The following is a 26,688-nucleotide window of genomic DNA, read 5'->3' as shown; positions in this document are numbered from 1 at the left end:
GTTGGATCATATAGAGATTTGTTTTTATTGAAACAGCATTTGGCCTGTCTTTAAGTTTAAGGGAGAAGATACTGAGTAGTAAAAGTAGTTAACACTGGTCAGGATGGAAGTCACCTTTAATGCCAGTCCACAGGAGGCAAGGGCAGGTGGGTTTCTGTGAATTTAAGGTTAGGTGGACCTGAACAGTGAGTTCCAGTCCAGCCAGGGCTACAAAGTGAGAGCCTGTCTCAAAAGCAAAGCCAACAGCAGCAACACCAAAGTAGTTAATAATCAAGGGTAATGTCCAAACTGGCTAGGCTCCCACCAAGCCAGCAGATTGCGTAGGATCAAAACCACGTGCCATTGTCTTTGGCGTCTCATCAGTCCTCATTGTTCGCCATGTTCAGAGAGTCCAGTTTTATCCCATGCTTTTTTGGTAGCAGTCCAGCTGGCCTTGGTGAGCTCCCAGTAGATCAGCTCCACTGTCTCAGTGGGTGGGTGCACCCCTAGTGGTCCCGACTCCTTTGCTCATGTTCTCCCTCCTTCTGCTCCTCATTGGGACCTTGGGAGCTCAGTCCAGTGCTCCAGTGTGGGTCTCTGTCTCTATCTCCATCCGTCGCCAGATGAAAGTTCTAGGATGATATGCAAGATATTCATCAGTATTGCTCTAGGATAGGGTCATTTCAGGTTCCCTATCCTCAGCTGCCCAAGGAACTAACTGGGGACCTCAGCTTGGCTTGGTGGGAGCCTAGCCAGTTTGGATGTTCACCTTCCTAGATATGGACGGAGGGGGGAGGACCTAGGACTTACCACAGGACAGGGAACCCTGACTGCTCTTTGGACTGGAGAGGGAGGGGGAGAGGAGTGGGGGGAAGGGGAGAGGGGTGGGAGGAGGGGGAGAAGAGTGGGAGGAGGGGGAGAAGAGTGGGAGGAGGTGGAAATTTGTTTTTTTCTTTCTTTATTGTCTTTTTATCAATAAAAAAAAAAGACATACTCGTGCCATAATGATGGCAAGGGTGTCAATGAGAGAAAAAAAAAACCACTTTCCTGCCTGCATTAGGGTCAAGTTTCTAGGGCTATAAAAATCATAAATTAAACAAACTTTTAATGACTTAAAAAAAAAGGGTAATGTCAAGTTGTTCTAGAAAAGTAGAAAAATAGGGAATTTTTAAATTCATGATAAACGGTGTAAAACTTGACACGTACACTTGGTATTCCAGGGGCTAAGATGCCTGCTCCCTCCATCACAGCACTCAACAGACCTCAGGCTTTTAGATTAGTAGGCACAGTGTTGCAAACTGTGTCATGCTAGACTAGAACTGTAGTTACTTAAATATTTGTTAAGGCAGGTATAATGACGCACACCTGGGTATAGTCCCAGCTACTTGGGAATGTAAAGCTGAAAGGTTGTTGGAGTAAAACAGTTCCAACCCAGCCTGGACACCGTAACAAGACTCCTCTTCCCCAAGTGAAAAAATAAGCAAAGGAGAAATTGTTTGCTAAGCATTAGTAAGATGAATCATAGGGATGGTTATAAAACAAAATAGTTCTGAGCAGCTTTTTTTTTGTAACAATTTTTATTTATCCTTTGTGTAACAATCAGAAGACATCAGTTTGACTAATGTCATATCTTTTTTTTAATTTATTTATTTATTAAAGATTTCTGTCTCTTCCCCGCCACCGCCTCCCATTTCCCTCCCCCTCCCCCAATTAAGCAATCAGGGTTCCCTGTCCTGTGGGAAGTCCAAGGAACCCCCACCTCCATCCAGGTCTAGCAAGTTGAGCATCCAAACTGCCTAGGCTCCCACAAAGCCAGTGCGTGCAGTAGGATCAGAAACCCGTTGCCATTGTTCTTGAGTTCTCAGTAGTCCTCACTGTCCGCTATATTCAGAGAGTCCGGTTTTATCCCAGGCTTTTCCAGACCCAGGCCAGCTGGCCTTGGTGAGTTCCCAGTAGAACATCCCCATTGTCTCAGTGTGTGGGTGCACCCCTTGCGGTCCTGAGTTCCTTGCTCGTTCTGAGCAGCTTTTTTAAATTAAGGGCTTCTTGTACCTAATCTCCTATGCAAAACCATAAATTGAAACTGGGTAAATTTTGAGGACAGAGAGAAAGCTATTAGAATCACCAGACAAGACTAGAGCTATTTCAAATTAGACACCTTCAAAGACACTAAGTAAATTGTTTTAATGAGGTCTCATTGTGTTCATCATATACATGACCTAATTTCTAAATAGTCAAGGACTAATTTTCTGCTTCCTTAACTAAGTGATGTGCCCAGTTCTTAGAGTCAGGAATATCTTGGGCGTATATACTGACTTAAGACTATAGAGATATCACGGTTATTTGATTCAAGCTTTGACTTTTTTTTTTTCCCTGAAGGAGGGGAAACCCACTTCACTTATCTCGGGAGCGATATCGGAAGCTGCATCTGGTCTGGCAACAGCACTGCATTATTGAAGAGATTGCTCGGAGCCAGGAGACTAATCAGATGCTATTTGGATTCAACTGGCAGTTACTCTGAGCTCCAACTCTGCCTCAAGACAATCATGAGTGGCATCAATAATAAAGACTGATTTAAAATTCCAGAGAACTTTCTGTGGACAGGAAAGTATTGGAGGGTCTTTTGATCCATGTCCAGATTCACATACATTAATAAAATATTCCTTAATGGGATATTGCTTTCAGTTAGTAAACATAAACTTCAAGGGAAAAACAGGACATAGATTAAAAACAGACATAGTTTTGTGTTCTAAAACACTAAAGAAATGCTTGTTCACCCAAGTGTCTATTTCTGCAAATATTTCCAGAAAACTCATTCCCTTTCATAACTGTCCTATTTCATTTCTTATCATCCACCTGGTAAATGAAACCACATCAAGCATTTGTGGACGTTTTCACATCTGGTTGACTTCTCTGCACTTTCGTACTTGGCATTTTCCTGAGTGTGATTCAGCTTGCATTAGATCGCTACAAGATGCTGGTCACCTGTGCTGGTCTAAAGAGGAACTGCAGAACTATGCAGTATCTTTCAACTGAAAAAGGTTTTAAAAATGTAAACAATTTTCTTATTTAAGGAAATATCCTTACTGTACCACCCACGGCTTGAGCCAGCAGCAGATCTAAGTCTGTCTGTGAACTGTGAGTGGTGCGAGTCTGGAAAGCGTCCTTCCAGGTAGACCTCGAGAAGAGTCAGGATGATGTGCTCACTGTGCATTCCGTATACAGAAGCCTCTTGTCCTCACCTGGCTCTAGACAGCTCGGTGGAGTCACAGGTGGTCCGTTCCGCTTTCCAAAAGCAGGTTTCTGCAGCGAGATCATGAGCGCTTACTTGAGTGGCCCCATCCTATTTGACTCTCAGAAAACTTTTGGTGTTCTGAAGCAAACTCTCTGTAGAATAAGAATCAGAAATGCCCTGTGAAGGGTCATTTAAGCTGAAATTTGAGCAGCCATATTTAAGCCAGTTCTGCGGCCTTCTATGGCTTCTAAGAAACAGATCTTAGATTTGATGCCTGTCTATGTGAAATCTTTTCATAAACTATGGTTTATGACTGATAAAAATAGCCAAAAAAAAGGCCTTGTAATCATCAGGCCTGTGTCCTATTATAACCTGCTATAGTTGAGCCATCTCGCTTAAAACTGATACAGCTCTCGAGTCTGTGCATAACTTCTTGGTTCTTGGTTTTAACCTTTTATATCAAGAAGTTGTGAATTAACTGCAGAGAGAAGAGCAGCTGATAACTTGTTTTAGCTTCTGTGATATTGGATAATATTAGCAGTTGCAAGGTGTATTTGAAGATATATTTTCTTTTGCCCTTGGCTGCTGCTGCCATGTATGTGTGCAAGTGTATTTCTGCCACCTCTGTCAAGTGAAGGCAAGAAAATGAAAAGGAAATTTTGCTGAGTGATGAGTGATACGCATTTGGGGCTAGATTTATTGCCCATTTTATGGAAAAGTGTGTTTTGCAGTAAGAAATTCATATAAGCAGGCACCAGAATCACAATCATGATTTCCTACTTAGATAATTACTAGTCAGATGAAATCAGGAACTAGATACAACTATAATGTACAGTTCACAGCAATTTATGGGAGATGAAGATCAGAAAATTCAGTATTTTGCTTGTGTGATTTGCCAATATGATTAAGTGATTTGAACATTACCCTTTGTTTTTTATATAACTTTTTGAAGGGGTTGTTTAGTTCTGAAATCTGGACCAGAGCAGGCAGCAGAAGATGCTCATTTCTGCCTTTGTTTTCTGGCCCCCATTTGGCAAGGATAAAGACTTTATTTTTAGCCTTCTTAGATTCAATTTGTAAACCGCGGAGCTAAGCTATCAAGCTGCAGGAGAACTAGCAGGCACTGGCCAGCTGACCTTTACTGCCAAAGAACCTAATTTATTACTGAGTTCTGCACTGGAGGTGAACATATGCCACAGTGCTGCCCAGCCCAAGGGATTTCTAATGATAATATCATGACAAATGATTTAAGCCTGCTTATCAAGTTTACGTAAGCAACCAAGTCACTTTATTTAGTGTAATATATGAAAGAATTGGTTCAGTAGGATGGCTCCGACTCTGAGTTTCTAATATTGGTGAGGGGCTGGCAAGGATTTTAATGATACAGTAAAGAAAAACATATATCTGTATAATTAATTTATTATGTTAGTGTATGGGCTGTGAGTTCACCTTTTAGTGGTCATTTGTCATTTCATAACAACTATGCATTTTGGTTCACTGTGATGATGATCTCTATTTAGTGACTGCAACATGTTTATACCACTGATTCAAATTCCATTCATGATGAAGTTAAACAAATGATGCATATATTGATATCTTTTATTGCAAAAATGTAAATTAAAAACTTGTATAATGTTCCTGTGCTTTTTGAAATAAAATACCTTATATGTGTATATTTAAAAAAGGGACTTCTCATGTTTGGGGATTTGGGTTTGAAGTATAAAAATCTTACCTAGAAAGGAGCTCTAGTTAAAAGTATGTCAACTCAGCATGTTTGCTTGTTTGTTTGCTTTAGACAGAGTCACTGTGTCTCAAGCTGGGCTCAAACTTATGATGTAGCCTTGAACTCCTGATCCTCTTGCCTCCACCTCCCAAGTACTGGAATTATATAGGCATATGCCACCATATCTAGGTTAAATTTTTTTCAAGGCACAGATTTTTAGGGTTAATGGGGCTTCAAACTTTTTGACTGTATATTTCATCATCACCACATACGGATTTATACATGATTTTGCTTTTTTTGAGACAGTTTCTCTATAGTGCCCGTCCTGCCTCTGCTTCCCAAGTGCTACCCCTGCCTGGCCACAATAATAATTTTCATGTAGTATTCCTTGCATATGTTAAGCACATTTTCTAGCATAGCACAGAAAACAGAAGTCATCAGTTTACCCCATTATAATCACACTCTCCAAGGCATAAAACAGATTCTCAAAGCTGCAAGAGAAAAGAAACAAGCAGGAGAGTGTCTCGGTTTACACGAAGCTTCTCAGCAGAAATCCTTTTTTTTTTTCATTTAAACACTGCTTGGCCCATTTCTATCTAGCCTCTTTTAGGCTAATTCTTACATATTAATTTAGCCCATTTCTAATCATCTGTGTTGCACCCCAAGGTGCCCTTACCGGGAAGATTCTAGCCTACGTCCATCCTGGGTCGGAGCTGAATCGCGTCTGCTCGGGAGAGCGGAACATGGCGTCTCTGTCTGAGGCGTCTTCCCCCGAGAGGAGAGCTGTTGAGTCTGAGCTCACTTCCTCTTCCTCCCAGCATTCTGTTCTGTTTACTCCTCCCACCTATGTTTTAACCTATGAGGGCCAGCCAAGCAGTTTCTTTATTTTTTTAACCAATGACCTTCGTCCATCATTTCCCCTTTTTCTGTTTAAACAAAAAAAAAGGCTTTAACTTTAACATAGCAAAATTACATATAACAAAACAGTTATTAAGCAAGAATTACAGTTACAATATTTATATCTACCTTATCTTTTATCATAACAATGAAAAACTATAACTATAACTATCTATCTATTCTTCAACTCCAAAGACTCCAATATTACCTAAGCAAACAAAAAGTAAGCAACTTTTAAAACTCTAGAAATGACAGAGACATCTCGCTGCCTGTACAGTCACCCAAAGTTCCTCTGTACCCTTGGGGCATCCATCTTCGGCCTACAGGCCCATGGTATCCAGAGACATTTCCATGAAGCAGAACATTTCAAAGTCAGTTCAGTCATTATCTGTTGTGTCCTGCAGAATGTCTCATAGACTCTTTCATGAATCAGGAACCCCGAAAGATCATCTCACCTTTAGGCAAGTTCAGTAGTCCTCTCTCTGTGGGTTCTCTGTGTCCAGTTTATGCAATAGTCCAGGCAAGAACAGTTTCTTGCCCAAATGGCTATCAGACTCAATAAGGATCCTCTTCACTGCCCATCTTCTTCTTGAAGTAGATTGGTGCTGCCAGGAGCAGAGTGTCTCATTGTCATGAAAAGTCCTAAGTTATTAAAACATTAAATGCTATATTCTGCAGTCTTTGAAAGATATGAAGAATGTCTATCTAACTGAAATGTATCTCTATATATCTCTAGAAAATCTAGCTAACATGACTACAAGTTTGACCATTACTGATGATTATCCATTAACCTATTTCTTAATTATATATTACATTTTTTAATGAACTACACAATCACAATATCTTAATAGCAGAAATATGCATATACATATAACAAAATTGACCTTAAATCTCTATCAATAAAGCAAAATCTATACTAATACAAATTATTCATATCTATATCATATCCCCCTTTAAATGTTAAAGAATGTTTATAAACCATATTTGAGAACATGGGCGCAGTTTTTTCTCTCCAAACTGCTTCCTGCTGAATGGGGACGTCGTTAATTAGGTCTTTCATGGTATTACCTGTGTGCTAGTTTCATCTCAGTTGGCAGTTGAGCGAAGCAATTTTCTGAATATGTTCACTGTTGTAGTAGGAGGAGCAGGGCTGCGTCCCCAGCACCCGGCCGCCCACATGGCTAGCTCTAGCTTATGCCCCGAAATAATTACACGGAAACTGTATTCTTTTAAACACCGCTTGGCCCATTAGATCTAGCCTTTTCTCGGCTAACTCTCGCACCTGGACTAGCCCATTTCTTATAATCTGTGTAGCCCACGAGCAGCTTACCAGGAATGATCTTAACCTGCGTCTGCCTGGAGTGGGAAATAAATGGCGACTCCCTGACTCAGCTTCTTTCTCCCAGCCTTCTGTTCTGTTTACTCCTCCCACCTATGTTTTAACCTATGAGGGCCAAGCAGTTTCTTTATTGCTTAACCAATGAAATCAACAGATTGATATATGACACTCCCACATCAGTTCACAGCAATCCTTCAGGAGGACGTGGTCCATCATACCATATCGGAATAGAAGAAATGAACATGGTCTCATTCTCTGTGAAAACAAAATAAGAAACTCCTTTCCAAAGCATTATGTCCTTAGATCCAAATTTCAAATTCAAGGTATTTTCAAAATATCTATGTTGGATTAGTTCAGCGGCATTTATAAACAAATATCTTTTGGCATCTGTTGCTTCTTCCTCAGCATTCAAACAATTCAAAGAGAGCATAATAGCATACAGTATCAAAATTCTCTGTGTATTTTTCATCTTTGTATGGCTTTATTTTAACTCTATTTTGTTTATTTTTACTTTTAACTTTTTGCTTTTTGAGATAGGTTCTCTGTATCTTTGACCTGAAGTAACTCTGTAGACCAGGGTGTCCTTGAACTCTCAGAGATCTGCCTGTCTCTGCCTCCCAGGCATTGGGATTAAAGGCGCGTGCTACCACACCTTGAAGTCACAGAGGTCAATCTCCCTCTGCCTCCCAAGTGTTGGGATTAAAGGTGTGTACTACCACACCCAACTACTCTCTTTCTTCCTTATTTTTGTTTTTTACTTTAAGAATTTTAACTTTTAGTCTGCATATATTTTAACACTGTAAATCATTTAAAATTTTTCTTTGTCTTTGACGCTCTCTTTACTGTATCTCTGTTTTTCTGATCACATGAGTCTTTAATGTACCAAGCAATATCAGTAGGACTAAAGCCGTGGCTTTGCCGGCTAGATGCAGCCCATTCCTTAGTTTTCCAGCCTCATGGTTGAGGTACTGGCTGTAGCCATGTTTATAGCCACAACTCTATGGCATTTCAAGGTCCCTGCCAGCAAGCGAGCTTCAGCAGCCTGTGCTTGCAAACCGCATGAACCGCCTGCATAGAAGAGTCAGAGTTTGCCCTGGCAGGACAGCCCAGAAAGCTGGCATTTTTAAACGGCGCAGCTTTTTTCCTGCTACGGCTGAAAACCAAAAAGCATGCGTTCAGCTTTTCATCAACACTGTTTAAGTGTTTCGTGGCAGGACCTCTTAAAAGAGCTGCAAGCTTTGCAGCTAAAGCTGAGTCAGGAAGCCTCTCTTAGATGAGAGCGCTTGCTTGCCTCTGGCAAGCAGAGTAGACCCAAGAAATTGCCACAAGAAACATGCTTTACTCTATTCTTTTCCAAGCTTTCTCAGGCTTTCTGTGGATTCAGTTTTCCACACATCTGGGCGCCATTTTGTAGTGATAGGAGCGGCGGGGCTGCATCCCCAGCACCCCAGCCGCCTGCTAGCTTATGCCCGAAATAACAACACACAAACTGTATTCATTTAAACACTGCTTGGCCCATTTCTATTTAGCCTTTTCTAGGCTAATTCTCACATATTAATTTAGCCCATTTCTAATCATCTGTGTTGCACCCCAAGGTGCACTTGCCGGGAAGATTCTAGCCTACATCCATCCTGGGTTGGAGCTGAATTGCGTCTGCTCGGGAGAGCGGAGCATAGCGTCTCTGTCTGAGGCGTCTTCCCCCGAGAGGAGAGCTGTCGAGTCTCCTCAGCAGAAATCTTGCAAACAAAGAGAAAGTGGCATAAGATGTACCCTGTATTGACAGAAAAAACAATCAAGAATACGATACCTAGTAAAACTGTCCTTCAGGACTGAAAGAGAAAAAGACATTTCCAAATAAGAACTAAGAGAATATATCTCTACCAGAGCTGTCCTACAAGAAATGCTAAAGGGCACTCATGGGACAGAAAACTTTGGGGATGAGAGTATGGCTCAGGTACACATCTTGCCTAGTATGTGCAAACCCTAGATTTGGCTGATTCCTAGCATCAAAAAAGGAAAAAACTATTCACTCACAGGCAAGAGTGACTGTACAGATAAATTCAGAATGTTCTAATTATGTGAAACATAAGATTAAAAAAAACCTACAAGCGGAGGATAGTGGTTTGTGCCTGGCAGCTCCAGCTACTCAGGAGTCAGAGGCAGGAGGATTACTTGACCCTAGAGGTTTGGGGAATAGCCATATTTCTGAAAAGAATAACATTAAGTATTAAGAAATAATGTCTTACTTTTCTATTGCTGATAAAATATACTGACAAAAACAACTTTAGGAATAGTGGCGCACGCCTTTAATCCCAGCACTCGGGAGGCAGAGGCAGGCGGATCTCTGTGAGTTCGAGACCAGCCTGGGCTACAGAGCTAGTTCCAGGTCAGGCTCCAAAGTCACAGAGAAACCCTGTCTCGAAAAACCAAAAAAAAAAAAAAAAGGAATAGTTTATTTTGGCTCACAGTTAAGGACAGCAAAAGTTTAAATAGTTGGGCATATTGTATCTTCAGGAAGGATGGAGCTACCAATTCTTGTGCTCAGCTTTGCCATTTTTATACAGGCTTGTATCTCAACCTTAGGTAACAGTGCCGTCCACATAGGCAAGTCTACCTGTTTCACTAAGCTAATCAAGCCCAGAGGCTCATCTCCCAGGTGATTCTAGATCTCATCAAGCTGACAACCTCACAAACAAGCAATATGGAAAGATGGAACACGAAACATTCCAAGTTCAGAGTGAGGAGGAACGGCACGCAAGTGTAGGGTTAACTGTTTCAGTGTGTTTTCCTCAGGTTATGCTGCTATCATTAGGAGCATCGTGTTCTAATCAAACTGAAGGCTTTTTGTTAAACCTCATAGTGTTAACTGGAATCTTAAAACAGTAAAAGAAATCGCAATTTCATAGTAACCGCAAAACAAATATCTAAAGTAGGCAACCAGGAAATAGTAAGGAATCAAAGCTGGAGTAAATCATTTAGCCGAAAGGAAGTCTAAGATAGGGAGAAGGAAAGGAACTCAAAACTAGAAGGTAAGTTTCGTAATTGCTGTAGTAAGATCTTACCTTCTTATAGCTAACTTGAATGAAATGAATTCTACAATTGTAAGACACACAGTGATTAAATTAAATGAAAAAAAAAAACTATGCCCAAGTTATGTTGCCTACAAGAAAACTCTAAGGGGACCAGGGCGATGGTTGGGTCAGTAAAGGCACTTGCCACCAAGCCTGACAATCTGAGTTCCATTCCCAACCCACATGGCAGCGGGGGAGAAGGTAGGAAAGACCGATTACTAGATGCTGACTTAGGGATTTACTTAAAGCACTTCTCATACTGCCCGCTTGCCAAGCATGACTTCACTTGCTACCTGAAACAGAATGACCTGGAGAAAGAGCTGAAGCCGTGGGTCATTGCCCTTAACCTGCTGACTGCCGCATACATTTCTGTGAAATCTTGCTCGCTTGCCCACCCCACCTTGTGGTTTTAGAATATAAAATGAGAATGCAAACCGGACCCAGGGTCAAAGCCTTTCAAGAGCCATCCTGGCTTTGGTCCACTGGTGACATCTCATCTCGATTTTTAAGAGGAAATATAATAGCTCACACAATAGAATGTAACTCCCTTGCAATGCAGTCCTGTAACCAGGAAGTCAAATTCTGCTCCCATGCTTTTTGTTTGTTTGTTTGTTTGTTTTTGTTTTTCGAGACAGAGTTTCTCTATAGCTTTTGGAGCCTATCCTGGCACTAGCTCTTGTAGACCAGGCTGGCCTCGAACTCACAGAGATCTGCTTGCCTCTGCCTCCCGAGTGCTGGGATTAAAGGCGTGCGCCACCACCGCCCGGCTCTGCTCCCATGCTTTTACCAGTGCTAAAGTAAATTTACCAGGAGCCGGGAGAGATGGCACACACCTTTAATCTTAGAGGCAGAGACCAGCAGACCTCTGTGAGTTCAATACCAGCCTAGTCTATATAGAGAGTTCCAGGACAAAATAAATGGTAAACAAACAAATGAAAAGAGCTGTGTTCTTTCCTCTCTCTTCTGAGATCTTGACACTTTGGGATTTTTTGTTGGTTTGGTTTGTTTTTTTGTTTGGAATTTTTGTTGTTTTTGTTTTGTTGGTTTTTGGAAACAGGATTTCTCTGTGTAGTTTTGGAGCGAGTCCTGGAACTTGCTCTGCAGACCAGGCTAGCCTCAAACTCAGAACTCAGATTCTTCTGCCTCTGCCTCCCAACTGCTGGGATAAAAGGCACGCACCACCACTGCCTGGCATTTGTTTGCTGTTCAATACAGGGTTTCTCTGTGTAGCCCTGGTTGTCCTGGAACTTGCTCTGTAGACCAGGCTGAACTCAAACTCAGAGATCCACCTGCCTCTGCCTCCCTAATGCTGGAGTTAAAGGTGTGCACCACCTGGCTTGACACTTTGTTTTTAAACAGTTAACCCTGATCATGTTTCTGGGTAGGCCTTCAAGAAATCAATAAAGCAATATATATCCATCTTAAAAACAAAACAAAACAAAAAACCCAGGTTGGAAAGATGACTCAGCGGGTAAGAGCATTTGATTTTCAGCACCTACATCAGGACTTCTGCATGGATATGCATACAACTACATGTGCACACACAAATGCACATGCATGCATGCGCAGCCCCCACGTTACACATAAATTAAAAGTAAAATGTTTTTTAAGACAAAGATAGCCAGGCGATGGTGGCGCACGCCTTTAATCCCAGCACTCGGGAGGCAGAGGCAGGCGGATCTCTGTGAGTTCGAGACCAGCCTGATCTACAGAGCTAGTTCCAGGACAGGCTCCAAAGCCACAGAGAAACCCTGTCTCGAAAAACCAAAAAAAAAAAAAAAAAAAAAAAGACAAAGATAGAAGTCCTTAGAGCATGTGTTTGTACGTTGATATGAAGGATAAGAACATGTGTATTTAACTTTTTTTCATTAATCAATTTGCAGTGCTGGGGATCAAACCCAGGGCTTTAAGCGTACTAGGCAAGTGCTCAAGTGTTGCGCTATAGCCCAACTCCACTCCAAGCATTAAGTTCTGCAAAACTAGGTTTATTTGTTGTTGTTGTTTGAGTTGGTTTTTTTTTTTTAAGGCTGTAATCACTACTCTCGGACCAACTGGTTTTTTTTTGTTTGTTTTTTGTTTTGTTTTGTTGTTTTGGTTTAACAATTGAGTGTTTAAATATTAAAAGGGAGTAGGAAGTATGAAGGATTACACATAGCTCATAATAGTAGATATGTGTACAAAACTTAAATTTAAAATAGAACAATAGAAAAATATGGGATCCACATTTTATATTCACTTAATTCTTCATATTGGTTGATGTTATACAGCAACCTTGATGTAAGTATATTACAGTAAAATTTCTGGAAATTTTATCTGTCGTTTACAAATATTTTTATCATGTAGAATATACTATGCCCATGGGCTGGAGAGATGGCTCAGAGGTTAAGAACACTGACTGCTTGCTCTTCTGAGGTCCTGAGTTCAATTCCCAGCAATCACATGGTGGCTCACAACCATCTGTAATGTGATCTGGCACCCTTTTCTGGCGTGCAGGCAGACATGTAGATAAAACACTGTATACATAATAAATAAATAATTTTTTTTTGATTTTTCGAGACAGGGTTTCTCCGTAGCTTTTGGTTCCTGTCCTGGAACTAGCTCTTGTAGACCAGGCTAGCCTCGAACTCACAGAGATCTGCCTGCCTCTGCCTCCCAAGTGCTGGGATTAAAGGCGTGCGCCACCACCGCCCAGCTTAAATAAATAAATCTTAAAATAAAGCATATGCTATACCCAAATAACACTACTAGAAAATGAAAATATGTTACAATAATATTTATAAGGCAAGATGGTGGTGGTGCACACCTTTAATCCCAGCACTGGGGAGGCAGAGGCAGGCGGATCTCTTTGAATTAAAGGCCGGCCTGGTCTTCAAGAACTTGTTCCAGGACAGAATCCAAAGCTACAGAGAAACCCTGTCTTGAAAAAAAAATTATCAAGATGATTAATCATCCTATCTCAAAAAGTTATTTTAAAAACAAATTTAAAAACTAAAAACCTCTAATTAGGAGGAAATTGAGTGCTGCTCGCAATGGTAGACTCTGATCTCCGTGGGATGCTATTAGCGCTGCCAGCCAGACAGTCGCGTCTAAAGGTCACCGCAGTGTTCACCATGTGGAGTGAAGAGCTAACTCCAAACCACCCGAGAAGGCCCAGAACCTCTTCTTGACCTCTGAGAGGCACCCATCGTCAGCAATCACAGCACCACCTCACCATTCTCACTTTAAAACTGGGAGTACACAGCCTGGCACAGTGGGCACGAGCCACATCCCAGCACCTGGAAATGGACGTGCACGACGGGGATGTTTGAGGTTAACCTGTGGTAGTGGTGGGACTTTGTCTCAAAAAAAAAACCAAAACCAAAACCAAACCCTGAGCAGTCACTTCCCAGTACCCACATAAACAACAAAACCGAGCAAATGTAGAATCGTTATTGTAAAGACTTAACTGCTGCCCTGAGGCTACAGCTCAGTGAGAAAGTGCTTGCCTGTGTAGCTCTAGGTTCAATACCTAGGACTTAACCAGAAAAAAGAAAAAGCTTTAATGATATCATTAATCTGAGTTTCACAGAAGTTAAGGAAAAATGGCAACCCGATTAAGAAATAACTTCAGGGGCTGGCTGGAGAGACAGCTCAGAGGTTAAGAGCACTGACTGCTCTTCCAAAGGTTCTGAGTTCAGTTCCCAGCACCCACATGATGGGCTCACAGCCATCTGTAATGAGATCTGGTGCCCCTCTTCTGACATGCAGGAATATATAAAGGCAGAACATAATAGAAATAAATAAATAAATGTTAAAAAAAGAGAAATAACTTGAATCAGAATAGTCTTTCCTTCCTTTCCTTTTGCAGTACTTGGGATCACAGCCAGGGCCCGCAGGCATGTGAGTTAAATGGTCCATCATTGAGCACACCCTAGAATTACTTCATGAATGTACACTCTCTTTTAGCTTTACTGTTTTTTTTTGTTTTTTTTAAAATATTTATTTATTTATTATGTACACAATATTCTGTCTGCATGTATGCCTGCAGGCTAGAAGAGGGCATCAGATCTCATTACAGATGGTTGTGGGCCACCATGTGGTTGCTGGGAATTGAACTCAGGACCTCTGGAAGAGCAGGCAGTGCTCTTAACCACTGAGCCATCTCTCCAGCCCTAGCTTTACTGTTTTTGTCGTCCCAATACTCCCTTATAGTATAGTTGATTTTAATCGCTGTCAAACCCGAGTTAATACTCATATATTTGAATCCCCCAAATTATGGTTACCTTGCCTAGCTGTCCAACATTTTCCTCTCATCTTGTTTTCTTTGGATTTTTAAAGTTTGAAATAAACTTACCACCACTAAGCGATTAAGTTCCAAAAATTCACAGAAACGAAACCAGAGCACCAATATTTCGGGTGGTTCATAGAATTGATGTGAAAGCTATTCTGTTAAGAGCAATGCAGCAGACGCTCTCAGATGATCCCAGGCATCTGGCGCCCTGTATTGTTCAGCGACTCCTGTTCTAGAGTCTAAGCTACAAACCTCCAAAGGAGCAGTTACTACACTGTTCTGTGGGATTTGCAGATTTGCTAAGTACATTGCAAAACTCTGAACTAAGTTTTGTATTTCCAGTACCTAGCAAAGTAGTCCGCCCTATGAAAAAATTGTTTACAGAGATCTTATGGGCTGAGTAATGTTTAAATAGAAACTAGTTTGATGAAGAATTTCAAGGCAGAGACTGTTTGGTGCTTTGCAGAAGCGTTTGTCCGCACCACCATCGCGTTTCATGTTTCAAAGCACTGTGTACTCAGTTTGAGAAACAGCTTGACAGTTGTAATGAGATATAATTAAAGCATAATTATTAGTGTGTAATTCTGAGGCCCAAGAGGTTTTGTTTTTGCTCTTCTTTGACCCCAGAGAATGGACTCAAAACATTGCACATGATCAACCTGTTCTCTACCAGAGCGTTTCATTCTTAGCTCCTGGAGATTCCGTTTTTGCTTTTCTGGTGCTGTCTTAGTTACTTCTCTTGCCTGTTGACAACCACCTGACGAAAACAGCTTAAGGGTTTGTTTGGTTCATAGTTCAAAGGTCCAGTCCATCGTGGAGGGGCAGGCTTGGAGCTGAGGTTTCTGGTCAGCCTGCGTCGGTAGTCAGGGAAGCAGAGACAGACGAAATGCTGTTGAATTGCTTTCTTACCTTGATTTTCTTTCTTTCTTTCTTTCTTTCTTTCTTTCTTTCTTTCTTTCTTTCTTTCTTTCTTTCTTTCTTTTTTGTGGTTTTTCGAGACAGGGTTTCTCTGTGGTTTTGGAGCCTGTCCTGGAACTAGCTCTTGTAGACCAGGCTGGTCTCGAACTCACAGAGATCCACCTGCCTCTGCCTCCTGAGTGCTGGGATTAAAGGCGTGCGCCACCACCACCCGGCCTTACCTTGATTTTCTGCACTCACGGTCATTGCTTGCACTCAGATCAGGGTAGGGGTGCCTTGCCCTTCCCATGGACCAAGGCCATGTTTGTGTTGGCGGTACACATTCGCTCGAGGCTTCGATGGGGCTTCCACTGTTCCCTACAGTGCTGCCTGAATTCAGGGTGGGTTTCCCCACCTCAACTAACCTAGATAATCCCTCAGAGATGAGGCAAAGAACTTCTCTCTGGTGATTCTAGACCCTGTCAAGTTGACAAGTGATATCAACCATCATAGCACAGGGGACTGAATTCAATACATTCCTCACCTCTAGCCCAGCAGAATTTTTTAAAGAAAAGGGAGGAAAGAATGAATGGCAAGCATCTTGGTCTTCACCCTGATTCATACTGTGGCGTTGGGGCTGGGGATGTGGTTCTGGAGTAGTTCTGGAGTAGTGTGCCCTGGGGGGCACAACAAACAAACAAAACATTGTGATGTTGTCCTGGTAACCATATGCTATAAAAGAGCCATGTAGGTCATTTCCTGTTGAGATCAGGGGAGGTTACAAAATGGTACCAAATGTGGTAGAGTGGCACAGGGAAAGAAAAGATTATTCAATGTGTTATTTCTTACTAGAACAAAATTAAAAAAAAATTGTAAGGAGCATTATGTCTTGTATGGAGACTTCCCAGTTTAAAACGGAATTTTACTATCCTAGAATAGTATGTAAGATTCTTTATAAATCCAAGTTTCATTCCTTTGCATAACCCAAGACTTGAGCCAGTCATCTTTATTTTCCCAAATATTACTTATTAGTTATCTGTCACCACACACTCAATCAGTGTTTAAGGCAATAGTAAACATTTATTTTTGATGTTGGGGATTTATTATATCACATTGGTTTTGTGGGGCTGAATTTGGGGAGTGGCTCTCAGCTGATTCTGGCTTGCTTATTTTATAAGTTGGTTGTCAAGATGCTAGCTGGAAGCTGTAATTCCAGCATGCCCAAGGCTGAGGCAGGAAGATCAGAAGTTTGAGGTTATCCTGGGTACACAGGGGCTACATTCTATCTTAAAAACAAAACAATGAAGATCCCACACCTGGTGGTGGTGACCACGCCTTTAATCCCAGCACTTGGGAGGCAGAGGCAGGCAGATCTCTGTGAGTTCAAAGCCAGCCTGGTCTACAAGAGCTAGTTCCAGGACAGGCTCCAAAGCTACAGAAAAACCCTGTCTCAAGCCCCCCCCCCCCAAGAAGATCCCACAGTGAAACCCATTTTTAAATTAACCTTTTTTTTAAATTCTACCTGGTGTGATGGCACATTTATACTAAATAATGGAAAAAAACACTCTTCTGCTTTCATCAAAAACAAAACAATTTGGCAACTTTTTTATGTTGAACAGAGCAAGATGACTTCATCATCAGTTGTCTTTGAATGTACATTTTGTTCTGCCTTTTGTCCAAGAATCTGAAAATGATAGGCAGGAAGCTGTCTCCTGTCCATAAAAGAACATAAAGAAACTGACTGGTATTTCCTCAACAGGAAGAATATTCCCCTCCCTTAAGAAAACAATTAAAAACGAAGAGTTAAAATTCATCCTTTCTGTCCATGGCAAACACGCGGCAGTCATTGGAACTGTGAAGGAGAAAGAGCATTGGACATGCGATATTTAAACAGACCCGAGGTTTGGTTTTGACACTAGCGTGATCTTGGTAAAGTTAACTCAGTTTTTAATGTCTATATAATGGTCAGTAAAGATGGGAGGGAGACTTACTCGTAGTTTTTTGTTTTGTTTTTCACCAAAGAGTTTGGCACCCATTCAACACGAAATATAAATGTCTCCCACACAGCCTTAATGCTCCACCCTTCCTAGTCAGCCACTCATGCAAACTCCAGCTTAGAGTCCCAGATTGGTCCACACGAAGGTTGTTCATTGTCTTTATCAAAACAGCAGTGCAATCTTTTTCCGTAGGTTGCGAGGGGGCACTCCCTTCTCCAGGCTGACATCTCTGTAATGCCTTCTTTTGCTCCTCACACCTTCGGGTTTCCTGGCCCTGGCCAGGAGCTTAGGTTAAGATTGTGGGGACAGCGCCCATTCCTCAGATCCTGGCGGCTTTAGGTCTGAGCAGGCGAGTAGACCTTAAGCCACCACCCGGCCTTGCGATTCTCGTCGCGACTGCCTCAGTGACAAAGTATTTTTTCTTCCAAAGGGCTCAACTCTGTGGCCACAAGAACGCTGAACTAGAATACCTACTCAAGTCTGCTCTCAGAAGCTCTGTGCCCTACATCTCTCTACTCAGGACAGGCCGGCCGTTGCGGCGGACACTGGAACTACAAGTCCCAGAATCCCCGCGCACACACGCACGCGCACTGTCATTGTGATGCTTCTTTCCCGGTAACTCGCCCTCTCAGGCAAACCTGAAGATAGCGGCAATTCTCCGGTGGGGGGCGGAGACGCTCTCGGCCCAATTCTCCGCCCCCTCCCTGATAGGCAATGGGACTAGCCAACCGACGCCACGGGCTGGGAACGTGCTCTCCAATCAGCACCCGCGGCGGAAAGGTGGGCGGTGCGCGCTGGCAGGGCAGGTGGGCTAGGCTGTGCGGCTTGCGGGGGGAGAGTAACGTCGGGCCGGGTCAGCGGGCGCTGCAGTAGTCGCCGCAGCGGCTATGGGAGCGGTGGGGACGAGGCGGCGGCGGCGGCGGCAGGAGGAGGTGCAGGGGCTGGCACGAGAGCAGCGGCCCGGGGAGGCCCGCAGCAACACCCGCAGCCGCCGCCGCCGCCTTTAGACGCGGACGGCACCGGAGGGGACCGCCGGCCGTCTAAGCCGCGCTCGGGTCCCGCCGCAGTGGGCGGCGGGGGATGGGCAGGCGGCGGCGGGCCAGCCTGCTGAGCGGTGACTTCTGCCGGTGCGAGCCCTGAGCTGGTCCCCAGTCCTCCGCCGGAGATCCTGCGTCCGCCGCGGCCCAGGTAGGACACACCCCCGAGCCCCGGGGCGTCTCCAAGTAGCCGCTCTGCGCCCGCCGGACCCCTAGCCCAGCCCTACCGAGGCTTGGAGGAGAGGCTCCCCGAGACCCTTGGGTCTCTGCCCATACCCTGGGCTGGTGCCAGACCCAAATTGGTCCTCATCCCCGAGACCGTTCTGGTTCTGCCCCATTTCCCCGGAGGCTTTGGGTGCCTTCCCTGAACTTGGAGGGTCACGAAGCTGCTTCATCTGTTCTGTGGATGACCCATATATCACTTGTACTCATGACTCTTCTGGTTACCAGGATCGAACAGAGAGGATGCTTTAAAATTATGAGCGTTTCGTTTTACCTTTATTTTTTCCTCGCTGTAATGGAAGAGGGACGGAGCTACGGAGTCTCTCTCTGGGGTAATAAGGAAGGCCAGGACTTTGTAGTACTGAAGTAATGACTGGAGGGATTGGCTTTGACAAAGATGATGCTGTTGATACGCTGGGATGCCGAAAGAGGGACAAAAGAGCCTACGTATACGTACTGTCGAGTCAGAGAAGTAAATAATCATGGGGGTGCTAGGATACTTGATCTTCCAGTGAAGTTCATTTTGTTTCCGTTGTGGCGCTGCCTTAGAGGTAAAAATGACATTGAGTTGTACTTTGCTTTAGATTAAAGTTGATAGGCTTCTCTGCTCAGGCTTTGGAAGCTGTCCTTTGACCATTAAAGAGGAGAATCTTATCTTAACCTACGTATGATGGGAAATGGTTATTTAGTAGAATTGAATTGCGTGAGAGAGTATATTATGAATGGGCATATGTTTGTACTCAGACTCTCAAATACAAGGAGGATTCCGGCTGTGTTTTGTTAACAGTGTTTGGTTTTGAGCCATTAACAGTTGCCTTGACATTAAACATGGACTTGAGGATAGACTGCAAAGAGGTATCTATTTTCTTTTAACTAAGTGGACTAGAATAACATTCATTAAGGGATTAACAAAATGAGGATTTTAAAAGTATTGAGTGGGTTGAATACTTTGTGTCTTGCCTCTTTAAGGAAGCTGTGATAGTGACAGATATAACAATATGACGTCTTGGAGAATCTATCCCGATTTGGATTGTGGTCTATTAAACATTAAAGCATAATGAAAAAAATCTTTAGTACAGAAGTTAGTATTTCCTGTATGATGAATTTTTAGGAAGACACCAAAAGGGATGGTTGAAGCATGATTGCAGAGGAAATTTCTCTAATAGTTTAACTTTATAATGGAATGATAGAAACTGACTTCTCTCTTTCAGTTTTGGACACATAGAAGACATTGAGGCTCATACATAACTTTATTAATTTTGTAATTTGGAATTGAAACAGATTGATCATGAGTAGGGAGCTAGCTTAGAGAACGTATATTCATATATATATATCATTGAGTGAATTCTGTATTGTTTATGACTTTAGATTTTTATTGTTAAGTAGTGGCTATTTTAATACCTCAGGAAAGCTGAGCAAATTGAGCTCAATTATGTAGGACTTTATATATCTTTAAATGTCATGCTAGTAGTGAAAGTTGTATAATTTAGACAATTTTAGGGAGCAGTTTATACATAAAGCTGCATTAAAATGTGACAGTCATGGGTTGTTTAAACATTTTTAAGTATACTTATTTTTGTGTGTATTTTGCCTAAATGTGTGTGCCGTGATAAACTATTGGTTTTTCAAAGTATGTAGGTGTTGCACGGCTGAGTTAGTTCTGATCATGGAGTTTTAAGTTTCATTTAGGTGCTGAGCAGGACCTTTTTTGTGAACTACACAGCTTTATAAAGAATACATATGGATGACATTGCTTTGTTGTCCAGAGGCAGACTTACTCTGTAATTCAGGCTGCTCTTGAAGTCCCAGTAATCCTTCTTCCTCAGCCTCCAAGGTGCTAGAATTACAGGTGTCAACCACCATTTTTATACCATACTAGGGTTCAAATCCAGGGCTTCATGTATTCTAGGCAAGCACCCTACCAACTGAGCTACATCCCCAATTTTTTATTTTATTTTGAAAGAGGGTTTTCCTAGATTGCTCAGGCTGGCCTGGGTCTTATGATCTGCCTGTGTTTGTCAACAGAATAACTAGGTTTGCAAGCATGTACAACCACATCCAGTTCATTAGTCTGTTAAAAAAATTAAATTTTGTGTGTATGTTTGTTTTGTCTTCATGTATATAGTTTACTGACTGTCTACGTGTCTGGTGCCCATGGAAATCAGAAGAAGGTGCTAGATCCCTTGGAACTTGAGTTACTAATAGTGTGAGCTGCCACGTGGGTGACGGGAACTGAACCTGGGTCCTTTGGAAGAGCAGACAGTGCTGTAACCACTGACCCATCTAGAGCCCTCATTTACCTCCTTACACTTCCTTTTATTTTACTTTCTCCCATTTCAAAACACTTGCTTTAAAAGATGAGGTTGCATTGTTTCCCTTATCTAATCATATGATCATCTCAATACTCTATTTTTGTTAATCTTTGCAGCTTTCTGCTTGTGTTTTATGTTATAGAGTACGTTTATAAATTTTCTTTTTTCTTGGTCCACTAAGATTTTAGCTTATATAATATCTAAAAATGGTTTTATTAACATTTTTCAATGACTAGTAAGGCAGAGATGAGGGAAGAAAAGTAAGAAAACGAAAAGCCGAAGAGAAAAGTGTGATACATACTGATAATGATGTTTGATTCAAAAATCACCTGGGTGCAGAATTACATGGTAAACTGGATTAGGACTTCCTTTCTTTTGAACTTCCATGACATTTAATAAACTCAACATATTTAGGGCTGTTGAAGTGGAGAAATGGCTCGGTGTTTAAGAGCACTTGCTGAAGACCTAAAGTTTAGTTCTCAGCACCCACATGGCGGCTCACTACCATTCGTGACTGCAGTTCCAGGGGACCCAGTGCCGCCTTCTGACCTCCAAGGACACTAGACTCATAAATGCTGGCAAACCAATCATACATGTAATAAATTATTCAAAACAATCTCTTGGAATCTTTGAATGGTAAGTTATTGTAACAGCTGTATATGCTCTTTCAGTACTTGCTAAGCATTTCCCATGTTAAACTGTCATGGGTTAAAGATTCAGTAGCAGCTCTGGGTGGTGGTTCTTGTACACCTTTAACCCCAGCACTTGGGAGGCAGAGACAGTTGGATCTAAGGCCAGCCTGGTCTACAGAGCTAGTTCTAAGACAGCCCAGGCTACCCAAAGAAACCGTGTCTTAAAAAAAAAAATCAGCAGTAGACAAAAGAGAAATATCTCTTCACTTTTAAGTTTACCATGTAGTAGAAGCAGAAACCTGTAGAAACAGATACTTATGCAAGTTTCAAGTATTATGAAGAGAACGTATAAACATGAGCAGGTAGTTTCAAGAGAAGTTGCTGTTTTATTAACCCTAACTAATTCTGTGTTCTCTATTAGCTTCAGAGGTCAGTGGAAATATTTCACTCTAATTAAATAATTAAAAATAAATACTCTTTTTTTTTGGTTTTTCGAGACAGGGTTTCTCTGTGGCTTTGGAACAAAAATAAATATTCTAAATGAAAAAAGTAATAAAAGTTAATGTGCATATTACCCTGTGTGTTATACAGACATTGTGTATTGTAGCGACGTAAACGAATGCAGGCAGTTTGTAAAAATATATATAGTTTTAATGTAGAAATAGACTTACAGAACCACCGTTCCCGCGGAGACCAGGAGAGTAGAAGAGGAAGCTCTGAGCACGCTCGCCAAATTTATAGGCAGACATTAGCCCGAGGCGAACACGCCCCCTAAGGGGCGGGACTTATCCCTACATCTCCCCTTTTTGTCTAAATAAGACAGAACTAAACCAAATACAACTACATACAATAACAACAAATAATAAATATAACAAACAATATTGAGAACAAAAGCTTTGCTAAACATTCTATCTCAAGGAGTCCAAATAATGTAAAGAGTAACTACAATTATATAATCTTCAACTCTGTCAAAGATCTGAGAAGGGAATAAACACTACTCAACAAACGAGATATATCCAAAATGTGCAACAATTGACAGAGACAACTGACTACCTGGGCAATCACCCAAAGTCTCGTTTGCAATGTTGAGTCAACCAATTTTGGCTAAGGCCTAACCTAACTGACATACCATTATTAAAGGCAAGGAACTTTTCAAAACTATCTTACCCTGTCTTGGCAGGATATGACAGTCCTGTTTTATCCATTGATGCACGCTCTGTATCTGTGTCAGTGGTTGAGGTATAGGCATTTCTTTGCCCAAAGGCCAGTTCTGCCAAATAGAAAGGCTCCAGGTGGAGTGTCTTTGGTGCTCAACATTCTCTCGGGAATGGAGTGGTGTTGCCAGGAGCAATTGTGTCTCACTATCACGAAACTCTGAGTTAGATTAAAGGCCATTTTCTACAGCTCTTTGAAGAGGTTGAAGATTATCTATCTATACTGAGTATAATCTCTATATATCTAAAGAACCTGATTAGTCTGATTATAAATGACAAACTTAGATGACTATTTATCTATATAATTCTCAATATCTATCTAACTTAAAGACTAAGACAATAAACAACTGTGTAACAAATGAGGATAATGACCTCCAAATATAAACACTGTAAAAATATACATTGCAATATGGTAAATATATATCAATGCACAAACATTATATAAGTATCTTAATCAGAGGTAGAAATGTACATTGCAATATGGTAAATGTATACAATATATATATCAATACAATATATGTCAATACATAAAAATGTTTTAAACAGACATAGAAACATGCATGCATACAATAGTCAATATAATTTAACTTTGTTTCAATATACAAGAATTGATACCAATATATTTGTCTAAAAGCAGTAACTCACAATTATAAATCTATAATCCCATCATTCCCTCTCTTTTTTTTTTTTTTCAAAATGATCCCTGAGCTTATAAAATTCCTCCCCCAACCTCCCAACCCCTAAATGATGTCCCTAAACCCAGGGGTAAACTTTACTGGGAGAGGGGACGTCGTCCTCTAGAATTACTTCCAGCTGTCATGGGGGCGACGTTCTTTCTGGGGGATCCTGTGAAAGTAAAATGATGGTTAAATTTCAAGATCAATGTCTTTTAAAATTGCAAATAGTCTCTGAGTATTTTGTGGAGGTCTGGCCAGAATGTTGTACAAGATGTGCACCATTTCAGCTAACCAAGTTGGGATCGTCTTGTGCAGCTGGTATCCAAAACAGGTCTTGTAGTAGCGCTATCAGTATCATGACGTCATCTCAACCAGGTAGAGTTGTTGTTGTGGGGCCCCATCTTCTTCCTGGAAACTTCAAATGTCACTTCGGGAAAAACTCATTGTTCATTGTGAAAAACTTAAACATTAATCGTATAGACATATATATACATACATATATATATTCAATAAAAGGCATGATATATATATTCAATGAAAAGTATGATAGATATGAAGAAAAGCAAGGATGTTTTCTAAACTCATATTTCTTTCTGTCCCATATCATGGCTCTTGACATGAGACAGAAACTCCAGAAACTCTGGGTTTTTCTCTTACTAACAGGCTTGGAATTGGAGAAGGACTGAGCCAGAGTCCAACTTCAAAACCAGCTCTATATATTTATAAAGAAATGTTTAATAAGATATATAAATAAAAATTAATACTTACAAAATGTGTCCATCCATCAGTAATTAAATATTCAGGGTTCCTTAATTTCTTTGAAGATGAGTGTTTTCCTGTGGAGATAAGAAAAGAACCCCGCCTCCAAACCTATCTGTATTTCTTACCATCAGTATGTTCGCCATCCTTATGAAAGAATTGTTATTTATCTTTTCCAAGTGGCTTCTCTTCTTCAAACCGAACCTTTATTAATTTTGATGGTATCCACAATTTTTCCTCACCTGTGGAGATAAGAGCAAAACCCCTTCCCCAACGTAGCACATATCCTGGCTTCCATTGTGAGATCAGCACATCCTTGAAATAAACTGGTTGATTTAGTTCAGTAGACTTTTCCATTATCCAATGTCTTTCTGCAGCCGTTGTTCCCTTCTCATTAGCGTTGAGAAAATTCAAGGTTAACAAAGCATTATGTAGCCTATTTCTAGGGGTGTTTTCCACCCCTTTCTGTTTGTTCAACATATCTTTTATAGTTCGATTTGATCTTTCTATGACTGCTTGACCTGTAGGATTGTATGGTATACCTGTAACATGCTTGATATTGTAATAATCAAAAAACCGTTTCATTTTCCTAGAAACATAAGCAGGACCATTGTCCGTTTTTATTTGTGTAGGTATACCCATGATAGCCATGACTTCTAATAAATGAGTGATTACTGAATCAGCTTTTTCTGAACTTAAAGCAGTTGCCCACTGAAAGCCTGAATAAGTGTCAATGGTGTGATGAACATATTTTAATTTGCCAAATTCTGCAAAGTGGAACACATCCATCTGCCAGATTTCATTCCTTTGGGTGCCCTTTGGATTAGCCCCTGCAGGCAGTGGCGTTTGGTTATAGAAAGAGCAAGTAGGGCATTTCTTTACAATCTCCTTAGCTTGTTGCCATGTAATTGAAAACTCTTTCTTCAAACCTTTGCTATTAACATGATGTTTTTTATGAAATTCAGAGGCTTGTAGCACACTACCAATCAGTAATTGATCAATTTCTGCATTACCTTGTGCTAGAGGACCTGGCAGACCCGTATGGGATCGGATGTGTGTTATGTACATAGGGCAAAGCCTGTTCCTGATCAAATCTTGAACCTGGAGAAACAATGAGGTTAGTTCAGTATCATCAGGTATAAATTCAGCAGTTTCAATATGTAAAATAACTCTTTCTGCGTATTGTGAATCTGTAACTATATTAATAGGTTCTTTAAAATCCCTTAGCACCATAAGAATGGCATATAATTCTGCCTTCTGGACAGAATTATACGGACTTTGTTCCACCTTATCCAAGTCTTCTGATTTGTAACCTGCCTTCCCTGATTTATTGGCATCAGTATAGAATGTACGGGCTCCAGTTATTGGAGCATCACGGACGATTCGAGGAAGAATCCAAGAAGTTCTCTTTATGAAGTTAAGCCGCTTGCTTTTTGGATAGTTGTTATTAATGTCTCCCAAAAAATTAGCACAAGCTCTTTGCCATGGTTCATTATCTTCCCATAATTTCTTTAGTTCATCAGCAGTGAAGGGCACTATAATTTCTGCTGGGTCTATGCCTGCTAGTTGACGAAGTCTCAGCTTGCCTTTTATGATTAACTCAGAGACTTTTTCCACATAAGTTTTCAGTTTCTTACTTGGTTTATGTGGTAAAAAGATCCATTCCAAAATAATATCATCTCTCTGCATTAAAATTCCTGTAGGAGAAATTTTTGATGGTAGTATGACAAGAATACAATCGAGCTCTGGATTCACCCTGTCCACATGTGCCTGTTGTAATTTTTCCTCAATCATTGTCAGTTCCTTTTCTGCTTCAGCTGTTAATTCTCTGGGACTGTTTAAATCTTTATCACCATCCAAGGTTTTGTTCAAATGAATTATTAGATCAGGTGTTATTCCAATAGCTGGTCGTAGACTGGAAATGTCTCCTAACAGTCTTTGAAAGTCATTAAGAGTCCGTAGGCGATCTCTCCTAATTTGTGCTTTTTGTGTCTTAATTTTTTGCAAACCTATTTTATAACCTAAATAATTAACAGAATCTCCCTTCTGAATCTTTTCAGGAGCGATTTGCAATCCCCATTTAGGTAAAAGTATCTTTATTTCTTCAAACAGTCTGTTCAAGGTATCCATGTTTGAATCGGATAACAAGATGTCGTCCATGTAATGGTATACTATAGATTTGGGAAATTTCTTGCGTATTATTTGCAATGGTTGGTTCACAAAATATTGGCACAGGGAGGGGCTATTTAACATACCCTGGGGGAGAACGGTCCAGTGGTACCTCCTCGAAGGTTGAGAATTGTTATAAGTAGGCACTGTGAAGGCAAAGTTTTCTCTATCTTCTTTTTGCAAAGGTATAGTGAAAAAACAATCCTTTAAATCAATAACTATGAGAGGCCATCCTTTTGGTAATAAAGAGGGCAAAGG

The 26,688-nt window shown here is 41.2% G+C and overlaps 2 protein-coding genes across 2 annotated transcripts in view; both read left to right on the top strand.

The window, feature by feature from the left end:
- Ubr1 (ubiquitin protein ligase E3 component n-recognin 1) overlaps positions 1-4,898 on the top strand; it is a 129,508-nt gene extending 124,610 nt beyond the window's left edge. The window contains exon 47 of the mRNA XM_075961904.1: positions 2,359-4,898. Coding sequence (XP_075818019.1) covers positions 2,359-2,500 — 142 coding nt within the window. The 3' untranslated portion in view covers positions 2,501-4,898. The remainder of the gene's footprint in view (positions 1-2,358) is intronic.
- A 13,325-nt stretch (positions 4,899-18,223) lies between these two features.
- The window catches only part of Ttbk2 (tau tubulin kinase 2), a 131,379-nt gene continuing 122,914 nt past the window's right edge, over positions 18,224-26,688 (top strand). The window contains exon 1 of the mRNA XM_075961899.1: positions 18,224-18,596. The gene's annotated coding sequence lies outside the window, so the exon portion shown is untranslated. The remainder of the gene's footprint in view (positions 18,597-26,688) is intronic.

The sequence above is a fragment of the Microtus pennsylvanicus genome, chromosome 2, assembly GCF_037038515.1.
Source record: "Microtus pennsylvanicus isolate mMicPen1 chromosome 2, mMicPen1.hap1, whole genome shotgun sequence".
NCBI classification, from domain to species: Eukaryota; Metazoa; Chordata; class Mammalia; order Rodentia; family Cricetidae; genus Microtus; species Microtus pennsylvanicus.
This window is presented reverse-complemented; position numbering and strand designations above follow the sequence as displayed.